A 27,200-nucleotide genomic window follows, 5' to 3' on the forward strand; every position below is an offset into this window, starting at 1 on the left:
GCGGCTCCTTTCCACAGCTTGGCCAGAGGGAGGAGAGAACCGGGGCTCGCCGCGAGCCTTCGAGAGCAGCTGTCGCGGAGGAGGCGGCGGCAGTGGCACAGGCTCGGGCCAGCCGCGCGTGCATCCCTGGGCGACCTGCACAGCAAAGAGCTGGGTGGGCCGAGGGAGTCAGGACAGGAGTGGACAAAGCAAGATGGCAGGGATCTTAGCCTGGTTCTGGAACGAGAGGTTTTGGCTGCCGCACAATGTCACCTGGGCGGACTTGAAAAACACGGAGGAAGCCACCTTCCCGCAGGCTGAGGACCTCTATCTCGCCTTCCCCCTGGCCTTTTGCATCTTCATGGTGCGGCTCCTCTTCGAGAGGTAAGAAGGACTGGAGCACCTCTCCCTTCCCCCTAACACACACGCGCGCACACGCACACTCGTGTGCCCCGTGGCTCACGCATCCGCGCCCCTGTGCTCGCGCTCACGCCTCCCAACCTTTGTGTTCGGGAAGGGGTTGCTGACCTTTCAGTCCGGCTGCCGTCCGGGGATCCAGAGGGGTTCTGGCTTGCCTAGGGACTTTTCGGGGCGCTTGGGAGGGGCCGCGAGCTTTGGGGTCGACCTCCCCACCCCCTGCACTCCTCCTTGGGCCGCTGTCTCCTCATAGTGGAGGCAGGCGAACAAAGGTGAGCGCTGCCGGCTGTGGGACGCGCCGTACTCTGCGGGACTTGTCCCTCTCCACCCCGCGAGCACTCGGCGCTGCTAGGCAGCGCTTGCCGGCGGAGGCTCGCCGCCACCCACCTGACAGCCAGGAACATTAGGGACCCGTGGCCGGGAGGGCGGAGGAACCGCGCACACTTTCAGTCGTTTCACCCGGTACACGGGTTATCTATCGGGACTGCTTCACGAATTCGTCAGGGACTCCTTGCCTTCTAGCAGCTATTTGGTTTCCATTGGTGACAATGAGTATCAGGCCCACAGTCCTGGGGAAAGAGGTGACAATAGTTTGTAGGTTTCCAACACTCCAGGCCATTAGCTGTTTCTTTAAAAGAGGATATGACAGGACGCGGTGCACAGCCTGCGAAATAGTGATATTAAATTGATAGATATTTCCTATGAATAACCATACTTATATTTTGGTACCAGACGCACTTAAAAATTTCAAAGAACTCACATGCTATTTCTTGTACGAATCTCGGATTTGGTTGGGTAGCCACTCTGTGTCATGAACAAACTTGTGCCACTTTCATTGATTCGGTCTTAGTCACTAAACTAGATTTTACCCTGCCATGGCTCTCCTGGTCTTACTTAAGCAAAACTGGGAAAGCAGCACACGCTTCTTTTTCTCAACTGGAAACCACCTCACCACCCGTTTATTCTCTTCTCTCCTCGCCGCCTTAATTAGGAAAAGTTGAATTTCTTAGATCACAGAGTAGAGTTTAGTCTCCATTTCTTCCTTCCACTCACTCCATCTCTCTTCCCCTATGTCGGACTTTACCTCAGTTTTGTTTCTTAAGCTTTTGCTCTCTTATTTTGTTGGCCGTTTCTGTTCGTCTAAAACGCTGCTATTGAGGATTTGTCTTTTGTGTCATTTGTTGCTGTAAAGGGCAACAAAGCTTCATGGGAACAAAAAGTATCTTTTGTTTAAGAAAGGTGCATTTTTCAATGGGCAACATTGCTGGTTAAGAACTAAGTGAGCTATCTACATGCAGAGATTCACTGTTCACAAGCAAACAGATTTAAAAACCTATTAAAATTTATTGATTTTAGAGAGAGAAGAAAGGGAGAGATAGTGAGTTAATTGTTGCTTCACTTGTTTCTGCATGCATTTGTGATTCTTATATGTGCCCTGACCAAGGATGGAACCCACAACCTTGGCATATCTGGACAAACAACTGAACTACCTGGCCAGAGCTAAAAGACCTATTTTTAAATGATTGGAATCCAGCACAGATATCTCTCATTGATCTTGTCTAGCACTAAGACTTACTGTGAAACAGTGGGTGTGTTGGCAGGTTTAGAGTTGCTTCTAGAGCAAATGTTTACTTACAGAAAATAGGAATTCATATCTAATCTTGCAGTCTCTCAAAAGAATAAAAAAGCTCTGTGTTGACACATAGTAGGGGCCCCACACAGTTGCCCAATGATATCCAGTAAGTTCTGACTGATACATTCTGGCTAGGATCACTGTTAGCTAGCTTATGCATTTGATAGAGATGTATCTAGTCTTATGCTTTGGAAAACAAAAGCATGTCAGCTTTATGACCTGTGTGAAGAAAGCTGATTCTAGGCTGTTCATTAGGTTAGAAAAATAAATAAATTTAGAGAATGGAAATGGCTTTATATGTAGAATTTCTCTGCCTTAAAAAAAAATTAAAATGTAATTGTTGAAAACTGGAAGTTCATTTTTTCTCTTCCTGAACAGTTTTTTTTTTTCCTTTGCACAATCCCGTGACTTAGAGTTTACACAAAGGGGTCAGCTGCTTTCAACTGTCAGTCACAGCAAATGTCCTCAGCTTGATATGTAGAAAGTTGGTCAGTTTCTTTCAGGCCATTGATTCAAGTGCAGGTGACTTAATGGCTTGTAAAAGTGAAAGATTGTTATTAATGTTCAGAGTAATAATTCAGTATGGCCTATATACCACAGGATGCTACTGACTTTAGGAAGGGTGTCTATGTTGTTTCTTGCTATAGCAGTGACAACTCTGTCTTTAACCATTCAGGCTCTCTCAATTCTCTAAAAATCCAAGTGTATAGTTGTATCCCAAATGACAAGTTGGGCACTTTTCTCCTCTTCTCAAGCCTAAATGACACATTCTGGCATCCAACCTGTGGCCTTCTTGGCTTCCATCAAGGGCCTGAATCAACATAACTGAACCAGTGATAATGTTATCACTGGCACAGCTCACTTTCAGTACCCTTCTAATATGTGGTATGTGCATTTTTTTTCTTTTACGCTATCCTATAATTATAGCATGTTTTAAAGGAGCCTGTTGTGCATCCCTTTGTGAAATGAAATGCTTTTATAATAGGAATAATTCCCTCAGGATCCTATTTGTTTTTCTTCTTCTATTGTCATTTGTTTCAAAGATAAGAACATATCTATGAAATAGATTGTTCAAGATCTTCATGTTCACTAGATGGGGTCTGTAATGCCCTTGTTGAGGCTTAAATTGTAAATTTGAATACCTTCTCCTTAGTCTTATGTATTTCTTTCTATACAGAATGGGCTGAATTGGACTTTTGCCCAGTTGAACAGTTCTATCTTTTTGTAGTCACCCTCACTGTTGGGGTGTTGACAGTGGAGGCATTGGTGGCCAGAACAATGCCATCTTATAGTACCATATGGACAACAACATGAATTCCCAGCTTGGCTGGTTAAAAATGGAGCAGCCTCAAGTCAGTGACTTTTGACTGAGTCTGTGAATAGCCCCAAGCTTGATGGTTTTAAGCATATCCTCTTTACTACACTTAGCTCTGGCTAGGGACAGGAAGGGCCACTCTAGATATGTCTTGATTGACAGTAAAATATCTGTTGTGAAAAATAAAAACTGGGTGGTTTCTCCTAGAATGAAAATTGGATTCTATACTATTGTATTATGTTGTTAGCTTGATGACAAGGAAGAAAATATTATTTAATAATGTGGCATTATCATCTATTTGATGAATTTTCTTGATTTAATGCTTGTTTAGGCTCAGTAATCCATTATTTGGTATTATAATAAATGCTTCTTCCAAGTTTAATTTTTTAAAAACTGTATGTGTGTTGCTATGGTATTTATAAATGTGGGATCAAGCTTATGCTGAATGCCTGTTTGGGAATAAAAAGTTCTTTCAACTACTGTTATGAAAGATAACATTAATGCATTTTTTTTTCCTTGTGGGTTTACGAGAGAGATGTAGAAAGTATAGATTGAGAATCAGAACATTCACATTCTAGTCAAACTTACCTCAAACTGGTGCAGGCACCTAATTTTTCTCTGCCTTATTTCCTCACCTGAGCAGCGAAACAGCTGGCCTTTGTAATTTAAGGTTGCTTTCAGCCTCCCAGTTATCTGAGTCCTATAGCTACTAGTTATTATCTCATTAAACTTTGAAGCAGGCTAAATGTCATTTTTTTTCTTTTTTGCAGGTAGAAATAAGTAATTTAAGAATGATGAGATTTTTTTTTAAACAAATACTCTAGCCAATGGTTTTATTTCTTGTATTTTTCAGTTATGATTTGAGTTAAAAGAATCATTTGGGCTATTATCATTTGTGCTCCAAATAACTATAGTATTTCCAAATAACTAACAAGGAAGAGTCTATGGACAAAGCAATTGCTGTCTTTCCTCAGACCTTTTTCAGATGGACCCAGTGTAGACCTGACACTTCTTGTGATGGCTGGATAAGAAATGAGGAGTTCATTACTTTCAGTTTGACTCTCAGAGTGCCAAGCTATGTGAGTTCTGTCCTTCTTCGGGAGGTTTACACGAGTCTTGCTTTGGCTCATTCAGTCAAATAATGACCCGCTGCCCACAAACCTTCAAGGAACAGCAGTTATGTCAGAGAGAATGTCTGGCCAGTGGGCTCTTATAGGTATACATAATGTCTTCATCTTGCCAGCAGCCTTTGCTGAGGCCCTGGAAAGAGAAGAGTGGAGAGGAGAGGAGACAGAGAGGGAATGAGTGAGAATGTATGAGAATGTATTCCTGATGGTTAGAAAGGAGAGGACAGGTGTGAGTGAATGACTGCCAGGAAAAAGTGGGGTGTGAGGTGAATTTCATTTCTAAAGGGTGTTCCTTGTAATGAAGAGACTGATTATCATCAGATATGTTTCAAAAGAGTATGTAATGGACTACATGCTATGTTCCCTCAAAATCCATAAGTTGCAATCCTAACCTCCAAGGTGTGGGTATTAGGAGGTGGGTACTTTGGGGTGATTAGGTAATGAGGGTGGAAGCTTCAAGAATTGGATTAGTGCTCTTATAAAAAAGGGCCCAGGAAGCACCCTCGCCCCTTTCACCATGTAAGAGCAAAGTAAAAAGATACCTGTTTGTGAATCAGATACCAAATCTGCTGGTGCCTTGATCTTGGACTTCAAGTCTGCAGAACTGTGAGAAATAAATTACTGTTATTTATAAGCCACCCAGCCAATGGTATTTTGTTAAGGCAGTTTGAATAGGTAAACATGGTATTTGAGAATAACTTGCATACAAATTTGGTTCTTCTCACTCATGCAATCAGTCCTGGATAGTTAACCCCATAAATGTACCTTTTCACTTGTTAAATGATGGTGTGATTCAGATTAAAACATGGATACCTGCTTTACCAGGCTGGTGGGAGAGGAAAGAGTTGGGGTCAGACACATAGGTTACCTCCTACAATTTATGACTTGGATAGGAAAGTTGGATTACAATGGACATTTCATTGGAAAACAACCTAAAATCAAAGAGATGGGGTTTTTTGTTTGTTTGGGATATATATTTTTTATTGTTGTTTTTTATTTTTGTGTTTTTGCAGAACTTTAGTACAGCTTTCTCATCTTGCAAAATAAAAAGTTTGCCTTTACAGGGTGCAGTAGTTGAGCTATTTGTAAAAGGTTGATTTATGGATAAAAGGCATAGCATTACTCTTATTTGGCAGTGCCTTAGAATGTTGGGGGAGGTGGGTGAGATAACTTTAAATTATCACAAATGACTTAATGTCATTAAGGAGTGATGAAATTAACACTCTTGCGTTCACTTGTGACTTTTCTGTAGAAAGTATCTAAATTCTCTATGAGCAGGGTTAGATTTCTTTCCTAATGGGCTCCAGTACATAGGATATTTCAGAAGTGGTTTCTCTTCTCTGATGGGGAATGGCAGATGGCAGTGGAAGGAAAATGGAGTTTCAGGTGAACTTTCATCATCAAATAAGTCCCGTGGCTTTGGGAGAGATAAGTGCATCTGCCTCAGGCGTTCTTTATCGGTTTTACTACCTGATAACACTTTGTTGGAGAGCACAACAATCTAGGTCCGTGTTGTACACAGATTTTAAATGTTTATTACCATATTTTTCTCACTATAAGATGCACCTGACCATGAGATGCACCTAGGTTTAGAGGAGGAAAACAAGAAAAAAAACTATTCTGAACCAAATGGTGTACTAAAATATTTAATAAAATGTAACAGAATGATATTTTAACCATGTTTGGTGACCAGCAGTCAACAGCGGTATTAAGAACCATCACCACTGTCATTAACAAATGAGGAGAGACTTTAAGGTTCAAGTACTCTTATAGTTTTCTGGGAACCCCAAGAACTCTTCATTGCTAGTGTCAGAATTTATGGGGGCCTTTAATAATAGGCATTGATGGAGTTAAGAGGTATCACTAGTTGTAACAGTCACTGGGAGTATCACTATCCTAGTTACAGGTTCTGGTGGACTACCCCCAGTGCCTGTTATGGCTAGTGATACCCTTTAATCCCCTCACTACCTGTGTTACTACTAGAATAGTGACCCCACCATAACTCCCTTTTATATAGTTAAACTTCAACATTTATGGCTGCTCACCCAGTTACTACTGGCCTCCTCACATAGAAACCTGGCATGCACTGGAAACAGTATGGAGGTAGACGAGACAGCTGTAGCATCTAACAGAGCCAGTAGCCAGCCAAGAACAAGTTACTTCAGCTCCACCCATCTGCCGCTCGTGATTGGTAATTGGAGGCAGTTCTACTGACACAGGCCCCACCCAGTGTCAAAGACAATTGGCAATTGGCACTGTGCCTCATACCTGTTATTAGCCTCAGCTGATTCGACAGGGCAGCGGTTGTAGCTGGGAGTGTCAGGTGGCCCTCTGCACTCTCCTAGGTCCTGGGTGATGGGCAGAGGTGGATAGCAACCGACCAGAAGCCCTGAGATTCAGCAGTAAAGTGGGACATTTAAGCATCCCCAGGGTTTTCGCGTGGGCCCACTGCTTCCTCTTCTAACAGCTGTCACCACTGCTGACAGGTCAGGTAATACACATCATGGTCTGTGATGTAATATTTGCTTCATAAGATGCACAGACATTTCCCCCCACTTTTGGGGGAAATAAAAGTGTGTCTTATGGAGCGAAAAATGTGATACATGCACTTACATTTCTTCTTCCATCACCAAGCAAAACCAGATTTTCTAAAACCATTGGCCATCTATTTCTTAAAAAGCCATAGCCTTCATTGACTTACCCAAATATCCATGCTATGGCAGGATTTAACACAAAATGGTGACTCTCACGTATTTTAGGGGTAGCTCATTAGTATTGAATACTACCGTGGATGATGGAGTGCCCAGGGCACATATCTGAAGCTGTGAGTTGGAGCTCACCATTTGTTTCGTTTTATGTTTGACTGTTGCTAATGACTGCAGTTTTTAATGAAAACCTTTTCTTTTAATAATGAATTTTATTCTTTTTATTAATTAATTAATTTTTTAACAAGGTTATTTTATTTTAATTTTGTTTTATTTATCTGTTTTTGAGAGAGGGAAAAGGAGAAAGAGAGGGAGAGAAACATCAATGTGCGGTTGCCTCTCATGTACCCCAACTGGGGACCTGGCGTGCAACCTAGTTATGTACCCTGACTGGGAATTGAACCAGTGACACTTGGTTCGCAGGCTGACGCTCAATCCACTGAGCCACAGCAGCCAGGGAAAACCTTTTTATTTTAATTTTGAAAGTAATAGTAACTACTTATATTTATTTTCTAATATAAATTATTTACTTTATATGGTTTACTGCATTTATCAAGTCCTGGGAGGTAGATGTTAATTTTCCCAATATTTCACAGATGACACTAGAATTAAAAATTTAGGAAATGGATCTAAAATTACATAGTTTAAAATAGCTAAGTAGGCATTGGAAACTAGGTTTCTTGATCTCCAAATAATTTTGGTGATCTGTTTTAAAGCAAATATCATGAGATCATACTGTATATATATGGTTTTATATGCTGCCTCTTCCTATTTAATGATATAACCTGAACATTTTCTATTTAGTAATTAACAAATATTTTCAATGACTGAACATTATTCTACACTGTGGATATACTGTAATTCATTTAACCAGTCCCCATATTGTTTTTGGACATTTAGGTTGTTTCCAGTTTGTGTTTATAAATCTTTCAATTCCTGTTGATTTTCTATGGAATGTTTTCTAGAAATAGCATTTCTAAGTGCAAAAGGATAAATATTTTAGTGTTGTTGATAGATGCAAATTTCCAAATTGGTGTCCAGAAGGATTATGTCCATTTGCACTTTCTTATCAACATGCAGATTATTACTATTTGAGGACATTTTTGCTTTGAAAGTTGAAAAAAATGTTACTGTTATATGTTTTTATACTGTTCTTGAACTTATTTCAAATATTTATTAATCATTTTAATTTCACTTTCTGTGAATTTGTGTGTGTTTTCCTTATGGGATGAGCTTTCCAACTTTTTGGATAGGAATCTGGTGGCTTTGGGTTTTTTTTTTTTTTTTTTAAGGTAGAATGGTCTTGTGTTTATATGTTTCTCTGGTCACATGCTTACACTCCTATTACTTTCTGCCCCTTGCCTCTCCCCCATGATTTAAATCATCATTAGGGAGAAAGCTTCTCAGATTCTCCATAGCAGAAGGGATGCATTCAAGAGGATGAAGTAGATAATATCCTGACTTTATTATACAGAATGAGGCAAAGAGGAAGTTGGAGTGATAGACCCTAAACTCCTTTATATTTTTTCTCTGAATATTTGGTTAAAAGTGGCTTATATGTAGAACCACAAAAGACCTCAATAGCTAAGCAATCTTGAAAAACCAGAGCAAAGTTGGAGATATCATACTACCTAATATCAAACTATACTACAAGCCCATTGTAAACAAAACAGCATGGTACTGGCATAAAACACACACACACACACACACACACACACACATCAGTAGAACAGGATAGAGAGTAAATCCACAACTATATGGTCAATTGATCTCTGAGAAAGGAGGCAAGATTATACAATGGGATAAGATAGTCTCTTCAATAAGTGGTGCTGGGAAAACTGGACAAATACATGCAAAAAAAGTGAAACTACTGTATACCACTTTCTTACACCACAGGCAAAAATAAACTCAAACAGACTAAAGATTTAAATGTAAGACTAGCCACCTACTCCTAGAAGAAAACATAGGCAGTAAACTCTTTGATATTGCTCTTAGTCCTACTTTGTCTACCCCTGTATACAGACTTTTTCAATTCGAGGATGCAGAGGCCCACCGTTATGCATGGATCTCTACCATTTTATGTAGGTGGCTTGAGCATCTGTGGATTTTGGAATCCATGGTGGGTCCTGAAACCAATCCACCATGAATACTTAGAAACAACTGTGTTGTAGTTAAATTTTTGGAGATTTAAAAGTTATCTGCAGATTTTTGACTGGGGGGTCAGTTGCCATAACACCTCCTTGTTCATGTGTCAACTGTATTTTTATACTTATGTTCACAGTATTTTCACAATACCCAAAAGATGGGAGCAACTCAAGTATTCTACAGATGAATGGATGAACAAAATGTGGTATATACATACAATAGAGTATTATACAGCCTTAAAAAGGGGGGGGAAAACTCTGACATATTACAACATGGGTGAATCTTGAGGACATTATGCTACGTGAAATAAGCCAGTCACAAAATGACAAACACTGTATGATTGAACCTATCTCAGGTACGTAGACTAGTCAAATTTATAGACAGAAAGTAGAATGGTGGTTGCCAGGGACTGGAGGGAGAAAGAAAAGGGGAGTTGTTTCATGGGTGTAGAGTTTCAGTGTTGCAAGATGAGAGCCGTGGAGACAGATGGTGGTGATGGTTGCACAATTTAAGTGCGCGTATGGCCACTGAACTGTACAGTCAAAAATGAAAAATGTTTAAGATGGTAAATTTTATGTTATGTGTATTTTACCACAACTAAAAATAATAATAAAAAAACAAAGAAGATTCACTGACTTAAAAAAAGTTACATACTAGAAATAATTGGTTTCATTTTCTAGGCTTGTCCGTTTTCTCATTAGTAACACACACCCCAGCCTCTTGATTTAAGTTTCATCAAGCACTGTTTTTATATTTTAAAATGCAGAAACCCCTTGGGATCTAGGAGAGCCCTGCTCTTCTCCAGAATCCCCTGGTATAGGGGGGTGGGTGGGGAGGGGCGAGGGAAGGAAGGTTTAAGTTCAGAAAGCACTTAAGTCTCTGGGCCTCTTTGGAAGTCACTTCAACTAAACACTGTCCTTCAGTCCATTCGTTAACATGGAACTTTAATAATACAAAATTAGCATGTGCAGAAAAGGAGAGCACAGTGTTTCTGGAAAAACACACCGTACAGTTTCAGAGACTCCCTAGGATTAAAGGAAAGGCACCCTAGTGAGTTCTCAATCCATTTAAAGCAAACCAGGATGATAGGATAAAGTTCTGGTAAGCCCTATGGCTGAGGCCACAGATACATCCTGTGGAGCTTTTGCTGTAGAAGAAGATCAGATCTGGCCTTCCTCCCTATCTTTCAAACCCATTTTGTACACAAGGGTTTAAACACTTAAAAATTTGAACATGATTTCACTTAAAGGCTGCTTACTATAAGGCAATTGATTGCAAGCTTTGGCAGGTACATATTATTGAAAAGTAGTTTTCAAATTTTATACTAATGTTTAGCCATTTACAAAAGGCTTCTTTCCATAGTTCATTTGTGAGACTATTTTGGGCAGGTTTTTAATTAATTAATTTCTTCTTTCCTTCCTTCCTTCCTTCCTTTCTTCCTTTTCTCTTTCTTTCTTTCTTTCTTTCTTTCTTTCTTTCTTTCTTTCTTTCTTTCTTTCTTTCTTTCTTTCTTTCTTTCTTTCTTTCTTTCTTTCTTTCTTCCTTCCTTCCTTCCTTCCTTCCTTCCTTCCTTCCTTCCTTCCTCTCTCTCTCTCTCTCTCTCTCTCTCTCTCTCTCTCTCTCTCTCTCTCTCTCTCTCTCTTTCTTTCTTTCTTTCTTTCTTTCTTTCTTTCTTCCTTTCTTTTTCCTTTTTCTTTTTAAAGAGAACTTTCTATTCCTTACTACTGACCTTCAAAATGGGCTTCTCTTATACCACTCCTGCTTCCTATTCCTACTTTTGCTTTTATTATTTCAAAATTGCCTTGTGGGAGTTGTTTTGGCAGGAGTGAGGGTGGAGATACACAGTTTTTCATTGCAAGAAGGCTGTGTTCTTTTACTAGGTAACCCTTTTCACACAGTGATGAAGGAATTTGTGACCTGCCAGTCTCTACATAAATGTCACATCTTATCTCTGAGGTTTTCAGGTTACAAAGCTGCTGTTGCTGTCCCGAAGCTGTGATTGTTTGTTTCTTGTTTATCTTTTTTCTCTCTCTTTTTCTCTGTGCCCCTTTCTCTCTTTCCCACTTCTCTTTCTCCTTCTCTCCCTTTCCTCCTTCCTTATTATCACTGGTACAGATCCTTTTAAAAACATAGGGACATTTTGGGAGCAGAAGAGCAGCACAGAGTTAAAAGTTGGGGAGAGAATAGGGAAAACCATCTAACATTTTGTCCAGGGACACAGTTTGACAAGTATCACAGTAAAGGCTGCCAGCTAGTCTAAGTGGCTCTGTAGATCTTGTCTTAGTAGATCACCATTTCAAAGTAGAATAAAGTGACATGGTAGTTTAAGCAGAATGGCAGTTTTGGACACAATAGCTTGAGTGAAGGAAAATTGAGAACCAAGCAATCAGTCACTTAGGCATTATGGAGATTAAGAGAATATAAGGGCTTTGTGTGTCAGTGGGTAGGTGTGTATCTTTGAGGGTGTGGGTAGACTGCGGGGTGACTGCATTTAAATTATTTTACTGTTTTCTACATTTATTGCAATTGATTACAAATGTATATTCCTAACTAGAGTTAAAAGGAAAGTGGATGGAATGTCAGGAAGACTGTGGAACTTGGGTTAAATGCAAACACTGTCCTTTGTCAGTAATGCAACAGTGGCCAGCATGCTCTCTGAAATTGGTCTCCTTGCTTATAAAGTGAGGACTATACCTACTTTGTGACATTAGAGGACCATCTGAAAAAAAAAAAAAAATTAAAGGGGATTCAGTAAAACTGATTATTAAAAATACACATTGAATAAAAAGTAATTTGTACTATAATACATGATTTAGTACCTACTTACCCCTGGCTGGTTTGGCTCAGTGGATGGAGCGTCGGCCTGCAAGCTAAGTGTCGCTGGTTCGATCTTCCAGTCAGGGCACATCAGAGAAGGAAAACTCTGACTCCAAAAAACCTCCGCTGCCTTGCGGCATACCTCTTCAGGGGAAAGGCTAAGGGAGTAAACCCCGACAGAAAATCCGGAGCCGGAGTCCCTAAGGCGGTTTGACGTTGTAGTCAACACTGGCAACTCCTGCGGCGCACCTGAAGCCAAGCTGTATTGACTCCGTCTTTCCCTTGGACCCTTCAGCTGCGAAGAGAGGGGGGGTCTGCTGCATGGGCAACAGCAGACCCTCCATATCACCCTGCCCAGGCTCTGTAGCTTCAGCTTCACTGGAGAGGACACTCCAGCGTCATCGTAAGATGTCGATTCAACACGGGAGGAGACAGATACCGTGTCACTCCTGAGTTGGACTGCACAGCCATTCTCGGCGGTGCAGATAGACTCTTAAGAAGCTACACCATCGTCTCTCAAGACGGACAGCTGCCGACGACGAGTACCTACTTGAGAAGTAATGTTCTGTAAGGTGACTGAATATGTTGGGTGTGTTGGGGGGAAGGGGGTGGGGAGAGGGTGCAGCTTGTGGAGGCAGTAGAACCCGTTTATATATTTGTTCTGGAATTGGAGGATTTACTTGTTCTGTTGAAGAGTTTTAGACAGGCATCAAAGCCCCCATCTCTTCAGCACTATGCCTGCTCAGGCGAGAAAATGCTTCTTAGCCTTTTCTTCTCAACTGTTAATAGTGATGTGGATTGTAGGCCAGAGACTTGCTTGTACAATATTCCATGGCAGAAAACTATTCCTAAAGGTGGGATTTTAGACACATGATGGGCACCTGTGTTCCACTTAGAGCCTGAAGCTTTCTCAGGGGCTGTGTGTTTGGCGGTAGCCCAGGGAGATGGCTTTTCTCAGCAAACGCCCTTTCAGTAGAGAGATACCTTATGCAGATATCCCAATCTGTCCCCAACTGCCCCATCTGGCCCCGATGGTCCTTTTTTATTGCATTGTAGTCTCAGTGGAAAATTGATTGCATGTTCAACCACTGGTAATGGCAAACATCAGATCTGCCATTGATATTGATTTAAGACCTGGACTGAATTTGGCTAAGCTACTCAAGTAAGCTACTCAACTAGCTACAGATCTAGGAGCAAATCACTTAATCTCTCCATGCCTGGTTTCCATCTGGCACACAGAGTTGTGAGGCTTAAATGAAATGCTCCTTGCATTGGGTCTAGGGCAGTGCTTAGGTTGTGGAAGTAGTCATTACTTTCTCTTTAGGTTTATTAAAGGCACATACACAAATTCTTTTTGAGTGTTTGTTGGAACCCTGATTTCCAGAAATGAGACTTTACCATTAGATTTCTGAAACCTTTTACTGGCTTTCCCTTTATGTCATGAATGATGGACTCCATTTCTGCTTTTCACTGCTTCGGGTTGCCAGTGTAATCATTTGAGTTTTACTTTCCCTGTTATCTTTCTCTCTCCCTCTGCCTCTCCTTCTCCCTCTCCCTTTCCCTCCCTCTCCCCATTCCTTCTCTCTCTTTCTACTCTCTCCCAAGGAAAATTCTGATTCTTCCTATTGTAGTCAGCACAAAATAACCCTAGCTTAGTGGAGAACTGGACCTTATCCACCTCACACTCATGTAATGCACTTTGCAGAGATTGTATGTTAATATTTAGACAGCTCAGAAGTATTTTTTTCTAATAAAAGCCTCCCAGAAACAGGAAAGCCTTGATACTCACATGATTGATTTCTTTCAGAATTTTTAAGCCTAGTGGATTGTCTTAATTTGATCCTTAAGAAAAAATAAATTCAGCCTAGCATTCTTGGGATCATATTTATGAAGGTGTAGACATTCGAAATCAGCTGAAAATAATGAATATATGTACATTTTTCCTTAAGGGAAAAAAAACTATACCCCCAAATTTGCACTTCCATTGGTTTGAATATGGCTAACCTAACCAAATTAGTTTAGAAGGGATTTGAACCTACCTTCCACGAGGGGCACTTTTCTAGCTCTGCCCCGCTTCAGTATAATTTGTAAGTTATTTGCTATGTAAATAATTTAACAAGCCTGTTAATTTTTTAGTTACTGATAGAGGGCATCTTGAGATGATCAAGTGTGACATTTGTGGTGGCTTGCCTTTTAAATGAGGAAGTAAGACGAAGAGGAAACCACATGCTGTTGAATGACAGATGACCAAAGACTGCCTCTCCTAATTCGGTGCTAGTTTAACAGAGTTACAGACTTTCTACTTAGAAAGGAAGTTGAAAACTCATTCATTCAAAAGCATGAGTCTGTAATGTGTGAGACAGCAGTGGTGTACCCAAGTGGGCAGTGGTGGGGGGAGAGGCCTGCTCTGGATACGTGCACTAAAGGGGTGCATTCCCTGTAGGTTTAAAAAAACACAATAAAATTGACTAAAAGTTGACCTGCTTTTTATTAGCACCACATGAAGCCAATTCTAAACATAGAATTGATAGAGTGAAAAAATAGTCCTCCTCGTCAGTACACACTACTTCTACTCCCACCCCCACCTCTTGAAACACCAGTGCCAGATGCTCTTCTAGGGCACAGATGTTCTGAAATACTGGCACTTTGAGAAATAACGACAGCTAAAAACTTCACCTCCCGTTTTATATACCAGGACACAGACACCTATAGAGGTGAAATGATTCACCCTGTGCCACCCACCCAGGTCCTGGCAGAGCCTGGCTGCTGCGGACCCTCCACAGTGCTGTTGTAGAGCAACCGGCTGCTCCTGGTTTATCTGCGACTGTCCCAGAAGCACTTCAGTGCAGGAAAAACTGAACCAGATGGTCACCCCCCCAACCCCCCACCAACTGTTTGCTGTGTTAAATCCATGTTAGTCTGATCCCCAGCCAGGACTGTTTTCATGATAAAAATGGCAGGGGGTTGTGGAGAGGAGCATCCCTGGTGATTGGGATGTGTGGCCTGCCCCACTGTCTGTCAATGTACCACATTTCATGGCTTTAACAACAGGTGACTGAAGGGCTCCCCATGAAGTGTGGGGTGGAGCTCCTGAGCACAAGCTCATTCTGCGCGCACTGGGGCCAAATTTCGGTGTGGTAATTCCTCCGAGCGTCTTTGTCCCGTGTGTTGAACACCCATACTTTATTTTTATATTTAAACGATTGTTACATTCTACTTAAAAGTTTTAGAGGAAGAGTAGCAGAACTCACAAAAGTTACCTGAAGCATTAAAAACCCACAAAGTCAGAGGACTTTTTAAAAAAGAGAGAATACTAAAATATTTTGCTTTTAGGATGATGGTAGCCTTTTACTCTCTTAAATTGTTGAAGAGAGCAAGGAGAAGCTGAAGATCTGGAGGATAAAAGTTATATGCATAAACAAGCTAAAGAATACATTAAAACAGAAAGAACGAGGGAAAATGGACTGTAAGCACCCACACTTTAAATGGCTGCTTGCAGCACTGAAAAGAGAGAGGGGAAGCGAACAAAAATAGCTACAGTGCAGGTGGTGGTTGTTAACCAGCAGTTACTTCTGCAAAGTGTTCAGGCAGTCAGGTGGTTTTCTGTCGTGTTCTTTGATTGCTCGCGGTTTTGTTGAGTTTTCCAATGTGTAGAACTTACATTTGCTAGTGTTTGGTACCTGAAGCAAACACTGCAGTGAACTATATCTTAAGGAAATCGCGGTTCCCTGGCACCGCCTCCTTCAGAGGCGGGCTTTTCAGCTCAGTGTCCCTAAGCAGGCAGCTCGGCTTGCTGGTGTCAGTACCTGTGCCGTGCCCTCTGTCCTCCATGTGTCCACACCTTGGCACAAAGTCAAGACATATAAGATCAGGTAGAGGGCAACTAGATGAGGCCATGGCCTATTACTCCTTTTAACTGTTGCTCCTTTTTGCTTTGTGCTCCCACATCTTCTGTTTTCCTCTTCCCCTTGCTCAGACTCTATTCTGTCTTCAAGTCTAAGGTAGCCTGGGTGGCATGGATCTCCTTTTGGTCCTGAGCCCTGGTGACCGGCTGTTCTGTTATTCCTCCCACTTCCCAGAGCAATAGTGAGTTTGGGCCAAATCCACTTAGAAGGATGATGAAAGCTGTCATCTCACACTGCTAACTTGAATTTTGTAGTGTTTTAAAATATATGCAGTAAAGAATACAGAATAAATGTTCTCTCTGTTGTCAAAAATAACTTTATGGTTTTAGATCTTTTTTTTTTTTTCTGGTTAGAAAAATAATTAGCATTCGCTACTAAGTCCCACAAGTGCAAAGCAACGGTTTGTTTCACACGCGGTTTTCCCCTTGTTCAGAGTTGAAAGGAGAAAAATGTTGCACTCAAAGCAGAACCAAACCCGGTTAGTCGTTCTCTCCATCAATCCTGATTCCATTTTCCCAGTCAATGTCTAAGTTTTTATTCAGGGGTCAAATCTAAGGAGTTTCAGTCATCTCAAATTGTCCGAAGCTTTTCTGAATTGGATGCACTTTGCTGTGAGAAGCTTCTTACTGCACTATTTTCAAAGCCTCCTAGAAGTGTCAGGAAGCTGCTTTGAATGGGAACTGCTAAGGTAAATGGTGTGTGATGATATGTTTCGGAAGTTGACATTGATTATACTTATGTTTGCAGGTGAAACTAAACACAGTGTTTAATTTGTGGAGAAGAGCGAGGGTAAGAGAGTGGCAGAGAGAGCAACTCTGCTTTGTGTGTACAACAAAAGGCAGCACACAGCCCTGACTTTGGCTTAAAATTGCATCTTTGTGGAACCTTAGTTCAGCTCATACCCTTAAGGGTATTTGCTGTAAAACCAGCACTCAAATGTGCAACCATGAGGTGCTTAAAAACATTCTTACAGAGTTGTTAGAAAAGTGCTTTCTTCTTCTAACAAAACTTTTATTCTGTATGTATAACATACATAAAACACACACACACACAAAAAATAACACTTAAACATGCAGCTAATTGAGTTATCACAGCAAGATGATTATGTGAATTCCCATGTAGTCACTAATCAGACTCAACTCAAGAAACATTACTAGCAGCCCAGAAGCTTCCTATTTATCAATTTTTACCCATTCTTATAAATTAGGGAAAATTTGTTTGAAATGTGAAGATGAAAGGCAACTTTAACTCCTAATCTAGGCAGCAAAACTGATTATTCTCCTTAAAGATATTAGTTCCTTTTGGAGAAAAACACAACCTCTGGTACTTGCTGTCATGTATGGAACAGTTTCTTCTCATTGTGTTAAGTTTGTGCACATGTTTGCTTAAATGTGTGTGTACAAGATCTGATTAGTATTTGGATATAAAATTTAATAAATTAAATTAATTATTTAGATAGGAATGGGGAGAGGGTGTGAGAAAGTGAGTGAGAGGAAGAGCTATAGTCAAAACACCTACCTTTTTTCCAACTTTAATTAGTGAGAGTGTTTTATAAAGGTAGGCACTAATGGAGGGTCAAAAATAGTGTCTTAAAGTCTTTTTTTTTTTTTTAAACAAATTAAGGATGTTAAGCAAAGAATTAAGTGTGTAAGTTTGTTAAAATGCTTCTGTATCCTGTTCCTTGAATGTAGAATGTTTGAGAATATTTGTAGTTTGAGACAAGGGGATCAGAGCTATCATATACTTGGGATTTGAAAAGCTATGTATTTTGAACACTAAAGATTTGTTTATGATATAGAAGTACTGTATTTTTTGAAAATAATATCTTTAAGACTTGCTGTACTTTTTATTTTAAAAATTATAGTCACCTTAAAAACATGTATTTTTAATTAATTTAATCTAATTTTTAACTCTTATGTAATAAAAGTTTTCTTGTGTTTCATCTTTAGATATATCTTCTATTTCATTTGTTTTCTTCTTCAGACATACCAGTTATACATATGTTATATTTCTTTAGTCTTCCTTTCATATCCATCATCTTCTCTATAATAATTTCGATATATTTTTTCCAAGTGGTTTTGTTAATTTTTCTCAAGCCTACCTATCAGGTGTCCTAATCACTCATGTGTATTTTGGTTGCTCTTCATGTTGCTTCAGTCTTTTTTCATCTTTCCTTCCCATTCTACTGCCATCTCTGCTTATAATTTTTTTTCAGTCATATAACCACTTTTCTGATCCCTAATATCTCTCCTTGAACGTTTTTTGTTTTTTTGCAGGTCTTTACTTTTTATTTTTTTAAGAAGTCATCATGTGGCCTGCAATGTCTTTAAAATTTTTGTTTGAAGCCTTTCTATGTTCCTATGGGTGATGCTTTTTCATTAGGTTTTTCCTTCCTATTTTGCTTTTTTTTTTCCATAGGTTTTGAGCATTACTACTCATGCCTTTTAGGCCCCCAACACAGGAAATATTGGATTGCTTTCTGTTTGTTTCTGTAAAGAAGATACCTTAAAATAAGCTCGTTAAAAATCTACTATTTGGGGGCTTGTAGCATAATAAGTTTTCTCTAAAAATAATGTATTTCATTGATGAACTTTTCAATGTTCTATGACTACCATTTCATAGGAGTCTTAAATGTTCAGATGGCCGTGATGCTACAGTTGAGGTACAGATTTTTCAGAGCTTTTATGACAGCTGTGGGGGATGTGGTATAACAATGTTCTTGCAAGCTATGTATGCTAGACATAATGGTGTTTTCACACCAGTTTTAAATGAAACCTCAGACTTTTTTTACCCCAGTTTTTTTTTTGAAAAGTAATAACACAATGTACAGTGAATCGCTTGGTGTAGTATTGTCTCAGCAGTAACTATTTGTTAATGTTTAATTATTAATTTTAACTTGTCTATTTTTAATTAAAATTAAAATTTTAATTAATTTTAATTAATTAAATTATGGTGTCTACATAATTAGTGATGCTACAAAACAACTGGTATTCAAAACAGTTTGAATATTTAAAATTATGCAACTACGCCTTTGATTTTTAAAATCATTTAAAAAATTACCTAGTGTTATATGTCTTTAATCTCATAGGCATATGATCCCATTGCAGAAAAAAAGCAACAGTTTTTCATTTTCAGTTTCCTCTATCCCACTTTCTTCCCTAGATGTGATCAGTATTAGCAGTTGATCTGTATGTTGTTCTCGAACTTTTTCAATGAATTTACCACCCACCCGCCATGGAAATAGAAAGTTTAACACATGAATGATGTACTCTAAATCCAGTTCTGAAACTTTTTTTTACATAACATTATGTCTTGAAGATTTGACAATGTCGGTGAATGTATTCTTTTCAGTACGATGGCAAAATATGACATTGTTTGGCTGTCTTATATTTCATTCAGCTGTTTCACTGTGAATGCCTTAGAAAAAATGCCATAGCATCATTCTTGTACAGACTTGTTTGTACTGGAGTGTATTTCTCTAAACTAACATACAGAAATAGAGTTGCTGGGTTAGAGGATGTGGAAAGTTAGTTTTTTTTAATCCTTACCCGAGGGCATTTTTTAATTGCTTTCAGAGAGAGAGGAAGGGAGAGAGGAAGGCTGGATCAGGAATCGAACCTATGACCCTTTGGTTACGGGATGATGCTTCAACCAACTGAGCCACAAAGACCAGGACAAAGTTAAAATTTTAATAAGTGCTGCCAAAGCCTCTAAAGAAAAATTATACCAGTTACCCTCCCCCACCCTGTCCCCAAATGAAAAAACACTATGAAAAGACGTGCTTATCCTGGCTTAACCTGATGCAAATTAGATGTAATTTTGACAAACTGTCCTACTCTATAAAGAAAATAGCAGTTTAAACTGACAGTCTATCTGAGGAACAGCAAGTTGAGGCTTTGAGTAGAAAGGAAATTTCATAATATCTACAATAAAAAGACATTTTGTCCCTCCCCCCTTTTTTTTAACCTGAGAAATGGGCATAATAATTATAAAATACAATGAGAAATTTATTGAAGTTTATAATTTTGAACTTAGTGAAAACTATTGTAACCATTTATTTAACAAATATATAGCTCATGTATTTGTACCCTTTCCAACTCATTGCCTTAGGTTTTCTTAGCTAAAGGAATGGTGAGTGTTTTGTTATATTCTTTTGGAATAAATTCTAGTCAGTTACCAGTACATTAAATCTCATTTCCTTGTGCAAGAAATCCTGAAGGAGAGAAACCTCTCCTCATGAGCTTTCTTTATAATTTATTATCTGAATTGTTACCTTATGAGTCAGCTACTTAACATAGAAAAATTTCCAATCAACAAGTCACCAAGTGACAAGTAACCAAGATTCAACAAATAACTGAGATCTAGAAGTGCAGAGAAGATTTTCAATCAGAATTAGATTGTCTTCAGTGCAGCTGACTGCCCACTCTATGCTACCTTCTGGTCAGTATATTTTCTCATTATGTCTTTCTGTTTAGGAACAGGTTATGGTCTTACACCTGCAGAGCGTCTGCTATTAATTTTTTTACTTTTATGAAAATGTTTAAATATACAGAAAAGCTTAAAAATGATGCCATAACATTCTCATTCTCACCACCTGAAATTCAATGATTGTTAACATTTTATCATATTTTTCTTTTTTTCTTCTGTACCATGCAAAGTAAATTGCAGATATTATGACACATCACTCTTAATTAAACATACATCTGTTGTCTAAGAATTAAGACATTCTAGTGAGGCTTTTTAAAAGTAACTCTTTGAAAATAAATTTTACGTTGTAGAATTTATGGGGTTTTTGTGTTTGTTCGTTAACTTTTTGAAATGTGTAGCCTCAAAGCTGTAGAAAACTCATTTTTTTTATGGATTTGGTAAAATTGTGAGTTAAAAGAAGACCATAAATTAAAAACGTTTTTCTTGGTTTATTGAGGGGAAAAGGGGGGAAGGGGTGGAGGGGAGAGGCAACTCCCGGGCCAACTCTAGGGCCCATAGGAGCAAAGGGAATGGGGAGCAAGAGCACGGGAACTCCCGGTCCTCCACACAGGCCTGCAGGAGTCCCCCATAAATTTAAATTTAATGACTAAATTTAATATATCTATATTCTTTATGGCTAGAAATGATACTTTAATAAAAAATATGTGGGCAATTAGATGCAATATTTTGCTTGGTATTTTATGGAAGTTGTGTCCAAGGGTTTGAGCTGGAAAACCATAAGTCTATAAGGAATAGCTAAATAGTTGTTAATTAATAATATTTTTCTTACTTTAGAGAATCAGTCTTAAGCACATTGGCTTATAAATCAAGTTGTGAGACTCATTCATATGAGGCAAGCATTTCTCAAGATTCCTGGCGCCTGCCCCTAGTTTGCTGTATGTTTCCACCTCTGTGAGTCATGCTTGGTCTTGCGGCACAGGGGCTTCATAGCTCCAACGCAGACATTTGGAGTACAGTTACCTTCTCAGACTGCAAGTCCAAACTCACCATTCCTATTACCTAAGTAGCCCTAAGGCAGTGAATTGCAAAGGGTTTAAATAAATGATATATATATAAGTCTGCAAAATAAACAGTAGCAGTCGATGTGGCAGGGTTAAAATTATAAACTACAGTCAACTTGTATTTTACTGTTATTATTCCCATTTCTCAGGTGCAGAGAGAAAGAGTAGCAAAAGACGTTAGCTCATCTTCCCCAAACCAATTCTTGGATAGAAAAGAATTCTTAGCTTCCAGCTACTGCATTAACTGCTCCTCTCTAGAACATTCTTTTTCTTATCCTGTTATCATCACCTTGCCTTGTGTAATTCTTGGGAAGGAAACTGATAAAGAAAAAAATAAACAGATGCTTATTGTGACTGTCAAACAGTCAATGGTATTCAATTAAAACAAACTCCCTCCTCAAAGACAACCATTTGCGATTGTTTTCTGGAACTTTTCAAATGCATATCCGAAGGTACAATATCCCGCTTTTTTAATGTTATTTAAGACAAACTATGTATGCTCTTTTGTACTTTTTCATTTAAATGGTTATGTAGAATTTTAAAATATATTCCCACTAAGGAAAGTTTCTAACATGATAGGTAAGTGCATTTTCAAATGTTTGCCGATTCACAATGTGAAAAATGTTATCCTTACTTGCCTTTATTTTTAAGTGAAATTAACCACATTTTCATATGTTTTAAAGTCATTTATTTTAAATCTTCTGTGGATTACTTGATATTCTTGTCTTATTGGGGAGCATTTGTTGACTTATTAAGGCTCTCTATGCAAAAATAAATGAGTTACTTGTCATGTATATAGTAAGTATTTTCTTCTGTTTTTTAACTTCTCTTTTAACTGCGGTTTAAGTGGTCACTGTTTTCCCTTTAAGAGTACTTTCTTTTGAGCTAGTCAGTTCCCCAAACAGCAACCCTCCCCTTACCTGCTTAAAGCCTAGGAGCCTGCTACACCCATTTTGAGAGCGGAGCTGTGAGACAGAGCTAATGGTCCTATTTGGTTTGCAGATTTTCATCTAGTTTAGTGATTCTCAACCAGTGCGCCACAAGGCTTTTTAATACATCCAATACCTGGCTATTTAGTAAGGGGCACTGGCCTCTTTTCCCTTAGGTTGTCAAAAAAAAAAAAAAGGAAGACAACAGCCAACACAACAATAGCCATCCCGCATGAATGAATCAAAATTACACTTATTTTATTTTGTCAGACTGGCAAAAAATACATTTTTCTGTGTGCCACAGAATTTTAGGAATCTGTTTTTGTGTGCTGTGAAATAAAAAGGTTGAAGAGTGTCGGCTTAGTTCCATTTTTTAGTCACTCTGCTCAGAGTCCCAAAGGTCAGATCCTCTGTAACTCACTCCAGGAGGAAACTGGCCTTCCTCTGTGGGGACTGGGAGAACTGTCACCTGGCTTCTGGGGCCAAATCTGGAGGTGTGCCTGTTCCTTACACAGACTTTGGACCAATCTTCGTGCTCCCCAACCTCCAGGAGGAATACGATGCCTCCTGTTCGTGAATGTTTGGGGTATTCTCTACTCCATAGCTGCTCAAAATGTAGACCCCAGACCAACAGCCTCCGTCCACAGCACAGGGAGCTTGTTAGAAATGCACCATTTCAGTCCTCACCCCATACCTGCTGAATCAGGATCGACCTTCTCTCTGGATCACCAGGTGATTCTTGTACATGACAGAGAGCGATGTCTTTGACTTCAGTCATCTGTACTTGACTGGATGAGTTTTACTGCTTTCTCTTCTGCTTCCCATCTTCCAAAATTTTGGCTGACATCTCTTACCTGTTATCATTGTCTTTTGTCCTTTTAGACGTTTACCTTGTTTATTCTTTATTATAGTGATTTTATTGGAGTTTCAAGAGGGCCTAGAGATGAAAACCATTCAATTTATTTACTATGTTTAATGAAAAGTCTCTCCTACTATTTCATGCTTTTTCAAAAAATGTTTGAATCTTTGATACATCTTGAATTAATTTGGGTGTCAGAAATGAGAACTTCAGCTTTAGTTACTCCCCTCCCTATTGGTTAGCCAGTTGTCTTAACATGATCTCTTAAATGATCCATGTTTTCCTCTCTGATTTGAAATGCACCCTCTATAATATACTGAATTTCCTTTGCATTCAGCTATTTTAATTATTGTAACTTTATTATTATTTCTTACTATCTGGTAGTACCAACTTCTCTTCATTTTTAGAAGTCAGTTTTAAAACTGAGTTAAAATAAATGATTTCTATAATTTTTATTTATTTTAAGCTCCATTTTTATTCATTCAACATTTTTTTACTTATTCAAAGTGATAGTCATCAACATGTATTTATTTCTAACTAGATTTTTAAAAATACATGAAGTAAATATTCTTTTTTCATATGTGTGTGTTTGTGTGTATATACATATATACATTATATATATATATATATAAAATTCTTTTCCTTATAGATTTTCTTTTTTTTATCATATATGAAGCCATCTCTAGTGAAATCGTTTCCTCCCATTTTTCTAGAAGGGTACATACAGTGTAAACCCTGATAAATGCAATAAAAAGTTTTACTATGTGAATGTGGTGTTACAGGCCACTAGTGTGTTGTGATTACCTCTACCCAAAACTGAGATATTAATGCTTGCTCAGCTCCTCACCAGAGGGCCAGCTCAAAGCATGGCTCTTGCATTTGAATTCAGCTACAATGGCTTATTGGAACTGTGACTCTGGGTAAGTTAAAGAATATCCTAGGTCCTGGGAGATGGAGATTATATTAACTTTTCAGATAGTAAGGATTAGAGTTAATTGCAGTAAAGTGTTTAACTAAATCCCTGGCCCGTAGTAGGTACTCAGCCAATGAGTTCTGCTTCTTTAAACTGGCGGGGGAAGTTAATATGGATGCTATTTCAGAGTATTTTAATCAACAGGAGCATTGAATTGCTCACTCAGACGTGCTATCAGAATAAAAGTTTATATGGGAATCTTCCATGGTGTCTCTGCCTTATAGTACATAATTGAGTTTCAGTTGTCCAGACTAATAGAGGGGAGAGATGATATGAGTAAATAATAGTACGTAATATCTTTAGCCTCTAAACATGTCTGGGAATTCATTTGGCAATTACTTTTGCAAGCCCAAAAAAGTAATAGAATTTCATAGCTGGAAGAAAATGTTGAGATTGCAAAACCCCTTTAACTTTACAGGTGAAAAAACAGGTCTTAAAGGGATAATGACTCATTCAAGATTGCACATTGATGTAATCTTAGTGGCTGAGTTACATATATGTTAACTCCTAGTTCTGTGTTTTTTATTTACCTTGTAAGATTACATGGTAGGGCAAAAGTATTGGGTTGGTCAAAGAGTTTGTTCATTTTTTTCCGAACAACAGCTGTAGTAGTGCTTAACTGTCTTTAAATTCATTCAAAACAATTTCATTACATTGTATTGTGACAGCTTTCACATCAGTGTGCATTTTTTGAAAAGTATCAAAATTGGTGAATTTTTGTGCACCAACTTTAATATTGAAGATGGAAGAAAATAAGTAACATTTTTGGCATATTATGTTTTATTATTTCAAGAAAGGTAAAAACACAACTGAAATGCAAAAATGATTAGTGTAGTGTATGGAGAAGGTTCTGTGACTAATCGAACATGTCAAAAGTGGTTTGCGAACCACTATTAGCATTTTGGCCAAACAATTCTTTGCTGTAGGGCTGCCTTAGGCTCTGGAAGCTGTTTGGCAGCACCCCTGGCTTCTACCCACTAGAAGCCAATAGCAGGCAATAGGTGACATACTCAAAATATTCAGATCAATAAAGCTATTGGTGAAAATGAAAGCTGTATCTTTTATTTTACAGAAAAAAACTAAACAGACTTTTTGGCCAACCCAGTAGTTTTACAGTTTTTCATTTGGAAAATAATACAATAATTAATAAATAATAATACAAAAATGAACTCTGTTTTGTGTACTCACAGCTGCAAACCTACTTTTGCCCCACCCTGTATATTTGCTTAGGTACATATCCAAAACCACCTGTGTGCCTTGAGAACAGGTATCGGGGAATGCAGCCAAGAGTAGAATAAAGGATACATGAGCTTGGAAAGACGAAAACACTTTTGAGCTTTTGATCGCTCTGAGTTTTTCAGAGACAGATTCTCTCCTCTGACTCAAAAGCACAGCTTTAACTTTGTGATGTTGGGTGTGGGCCAGTAAAATTAGGGTGAGAAACTAGTACTGGGGAAGAGTCATTCTTAACAGACTAAATATATGTAAGTCAGAATAAAAGAAAAAGTGGGAACCTTCAGGTAAGCCAAAGTTGGTTGTGCACATAAGTGCCTGTATAGAATTCTTGCATAGGGTGTGGATTCCACGTCAAAAGACAGGCAAGAATCAGCACTGCATACATCTCATTAGCCAAAAGCAAGAAGTTAGAAGGCCACTCACAGGTGTGTAGCTAAAGGCTTGTAGGAATGAAACATCACTTCAACAGAAGTTGAGTGCCAGCCTGAGCCCCACTCCAATATGTGCTTGCAGTGGGGATCCTGTCCTTGAGAGCTTGTAATTTGAAAGAGGGACAGTTACAAGCCATCAACAGCAAGCCAACTTTGCCTCTAATCAACCAGTTTTGCATTTGCTCAGAAGGTTTTTGATTTCCTGGGCAAATGGGATCAACCGTAGCTGATTGGGGTTTCTAGGTGTAAATAGTGAATAAAATGATTTCTGAGTAATTCCTGAACCATCATCTTTAACTCTGACTTTGAAGCTGATCTTTAGAATGTCATACAGCTTTCCAACTTGCCTTGCTTTACTTCATAATCCTGCAGACTAATTTTACTTTTGACTTTAGTGTTGAGAAATAAATGCTTAATCTGTTACATAAGTTAAGGAGGAGTAACAGCTATGCTGAAAAGCCAGTAGTTGCCCCCAAATGTGGGCCGACTTACTGAACTAATAAGCTGTTCATATATAAATATAAAATCTATTATCTTGGGTTTTGATGAGTTTAAAATAGTACTAGCATGAATACATTTTATTTTGAAGTAGTTTCAGTTCAGAAGTTATTTCCCTGTAGAAAACAATTTAAGTGTAGGTTGAGTTTTTGAATAAGCTTAGAGAAATCATTAAAAACATTTTTCAAAGGCACTCAAATATTCTATTATGCAGGTCTTTGAATTTCAATAAATACGAACAATTTTGATTTGTATAATTCACAGTTGGAGCATATAAATGCTGAAATAAATTATGACATTTTAAACTTGAATAATCGTGCTTTAGGGAAAAAATTAAATGAGGTTTTAAATTTAGACTTAGAGAAGCTTTTGCTGGCTTTATGTTGACTTGATTGAAATGAATTAAAATCAATGTTAATTTCTCATTTGCTCACGGTATTTAAATAGTTATGGTGGATTAGGTCAATGGACTTGGAAGTCAGTGGGACAGAAGCCACCGAAAGAGTGATGAGTCTGTGCTATTGCTGAAGTCATTAGCTTAGTGGGCTTTGCTGCTGCCCCTTTTGTGGTTGAAGTAACCCCTCACCATGTGCCTCTCACCTAATTCAGGAATGTTGGCTTTCCAGAAAATGCACAGTACAAGTTGTGCCTTTAGCTTTCTTTTGTGTGATGAGTCATATTCTGAGTGGTCTTCTTTCTGTTCTGCTGTAGTGCATAATTCATGCAAAACATCTGATTTCAG

General features: G+C 38.7%; 1 protein-coding gene across 3 annotated transcripts in view; it reads left to right on the top strand.

Moving 5' to 3' along the window:
* The first annotated feature begins 34 nt into the window (after positions 1-34).
* The window catches only part of CERS6 (ceramide synthase 6), a 288,817-nt gene continuing 261,651 nt past the window's right edge, over positions 35-27,200 (top strand). For all 3 annotated transcript variants that reach the window (XM_090280493.1, XM_090280496.1, XM_090280500.1), the window contains exon 1: positions 35-363. In XM_090280493.1, the coding sequence (XP_090136619.1) occupies positions 194-363 (170 nt within the window). In that variant the 5' untranslated portion in view covers positions 35-193. The remainder of the gene's footprint in view (positions 364-27,200) is intronic.

Source organism: Furipterus horrens, unplaced genomic scaffold, assembly GCF_987537825.1.
Source record: "Furipterus horrens unplaced genomic scaffold, mFurHor1.1.pri manual_scaffold_1, whole genome shotgun sequence".
Classification (NCBI taxonomy): Eukaryota; Metazoa; Chordata; class Mammalia; order Chiroptera; family Furipteridae; genus Furipterus; species Furipterus horrens.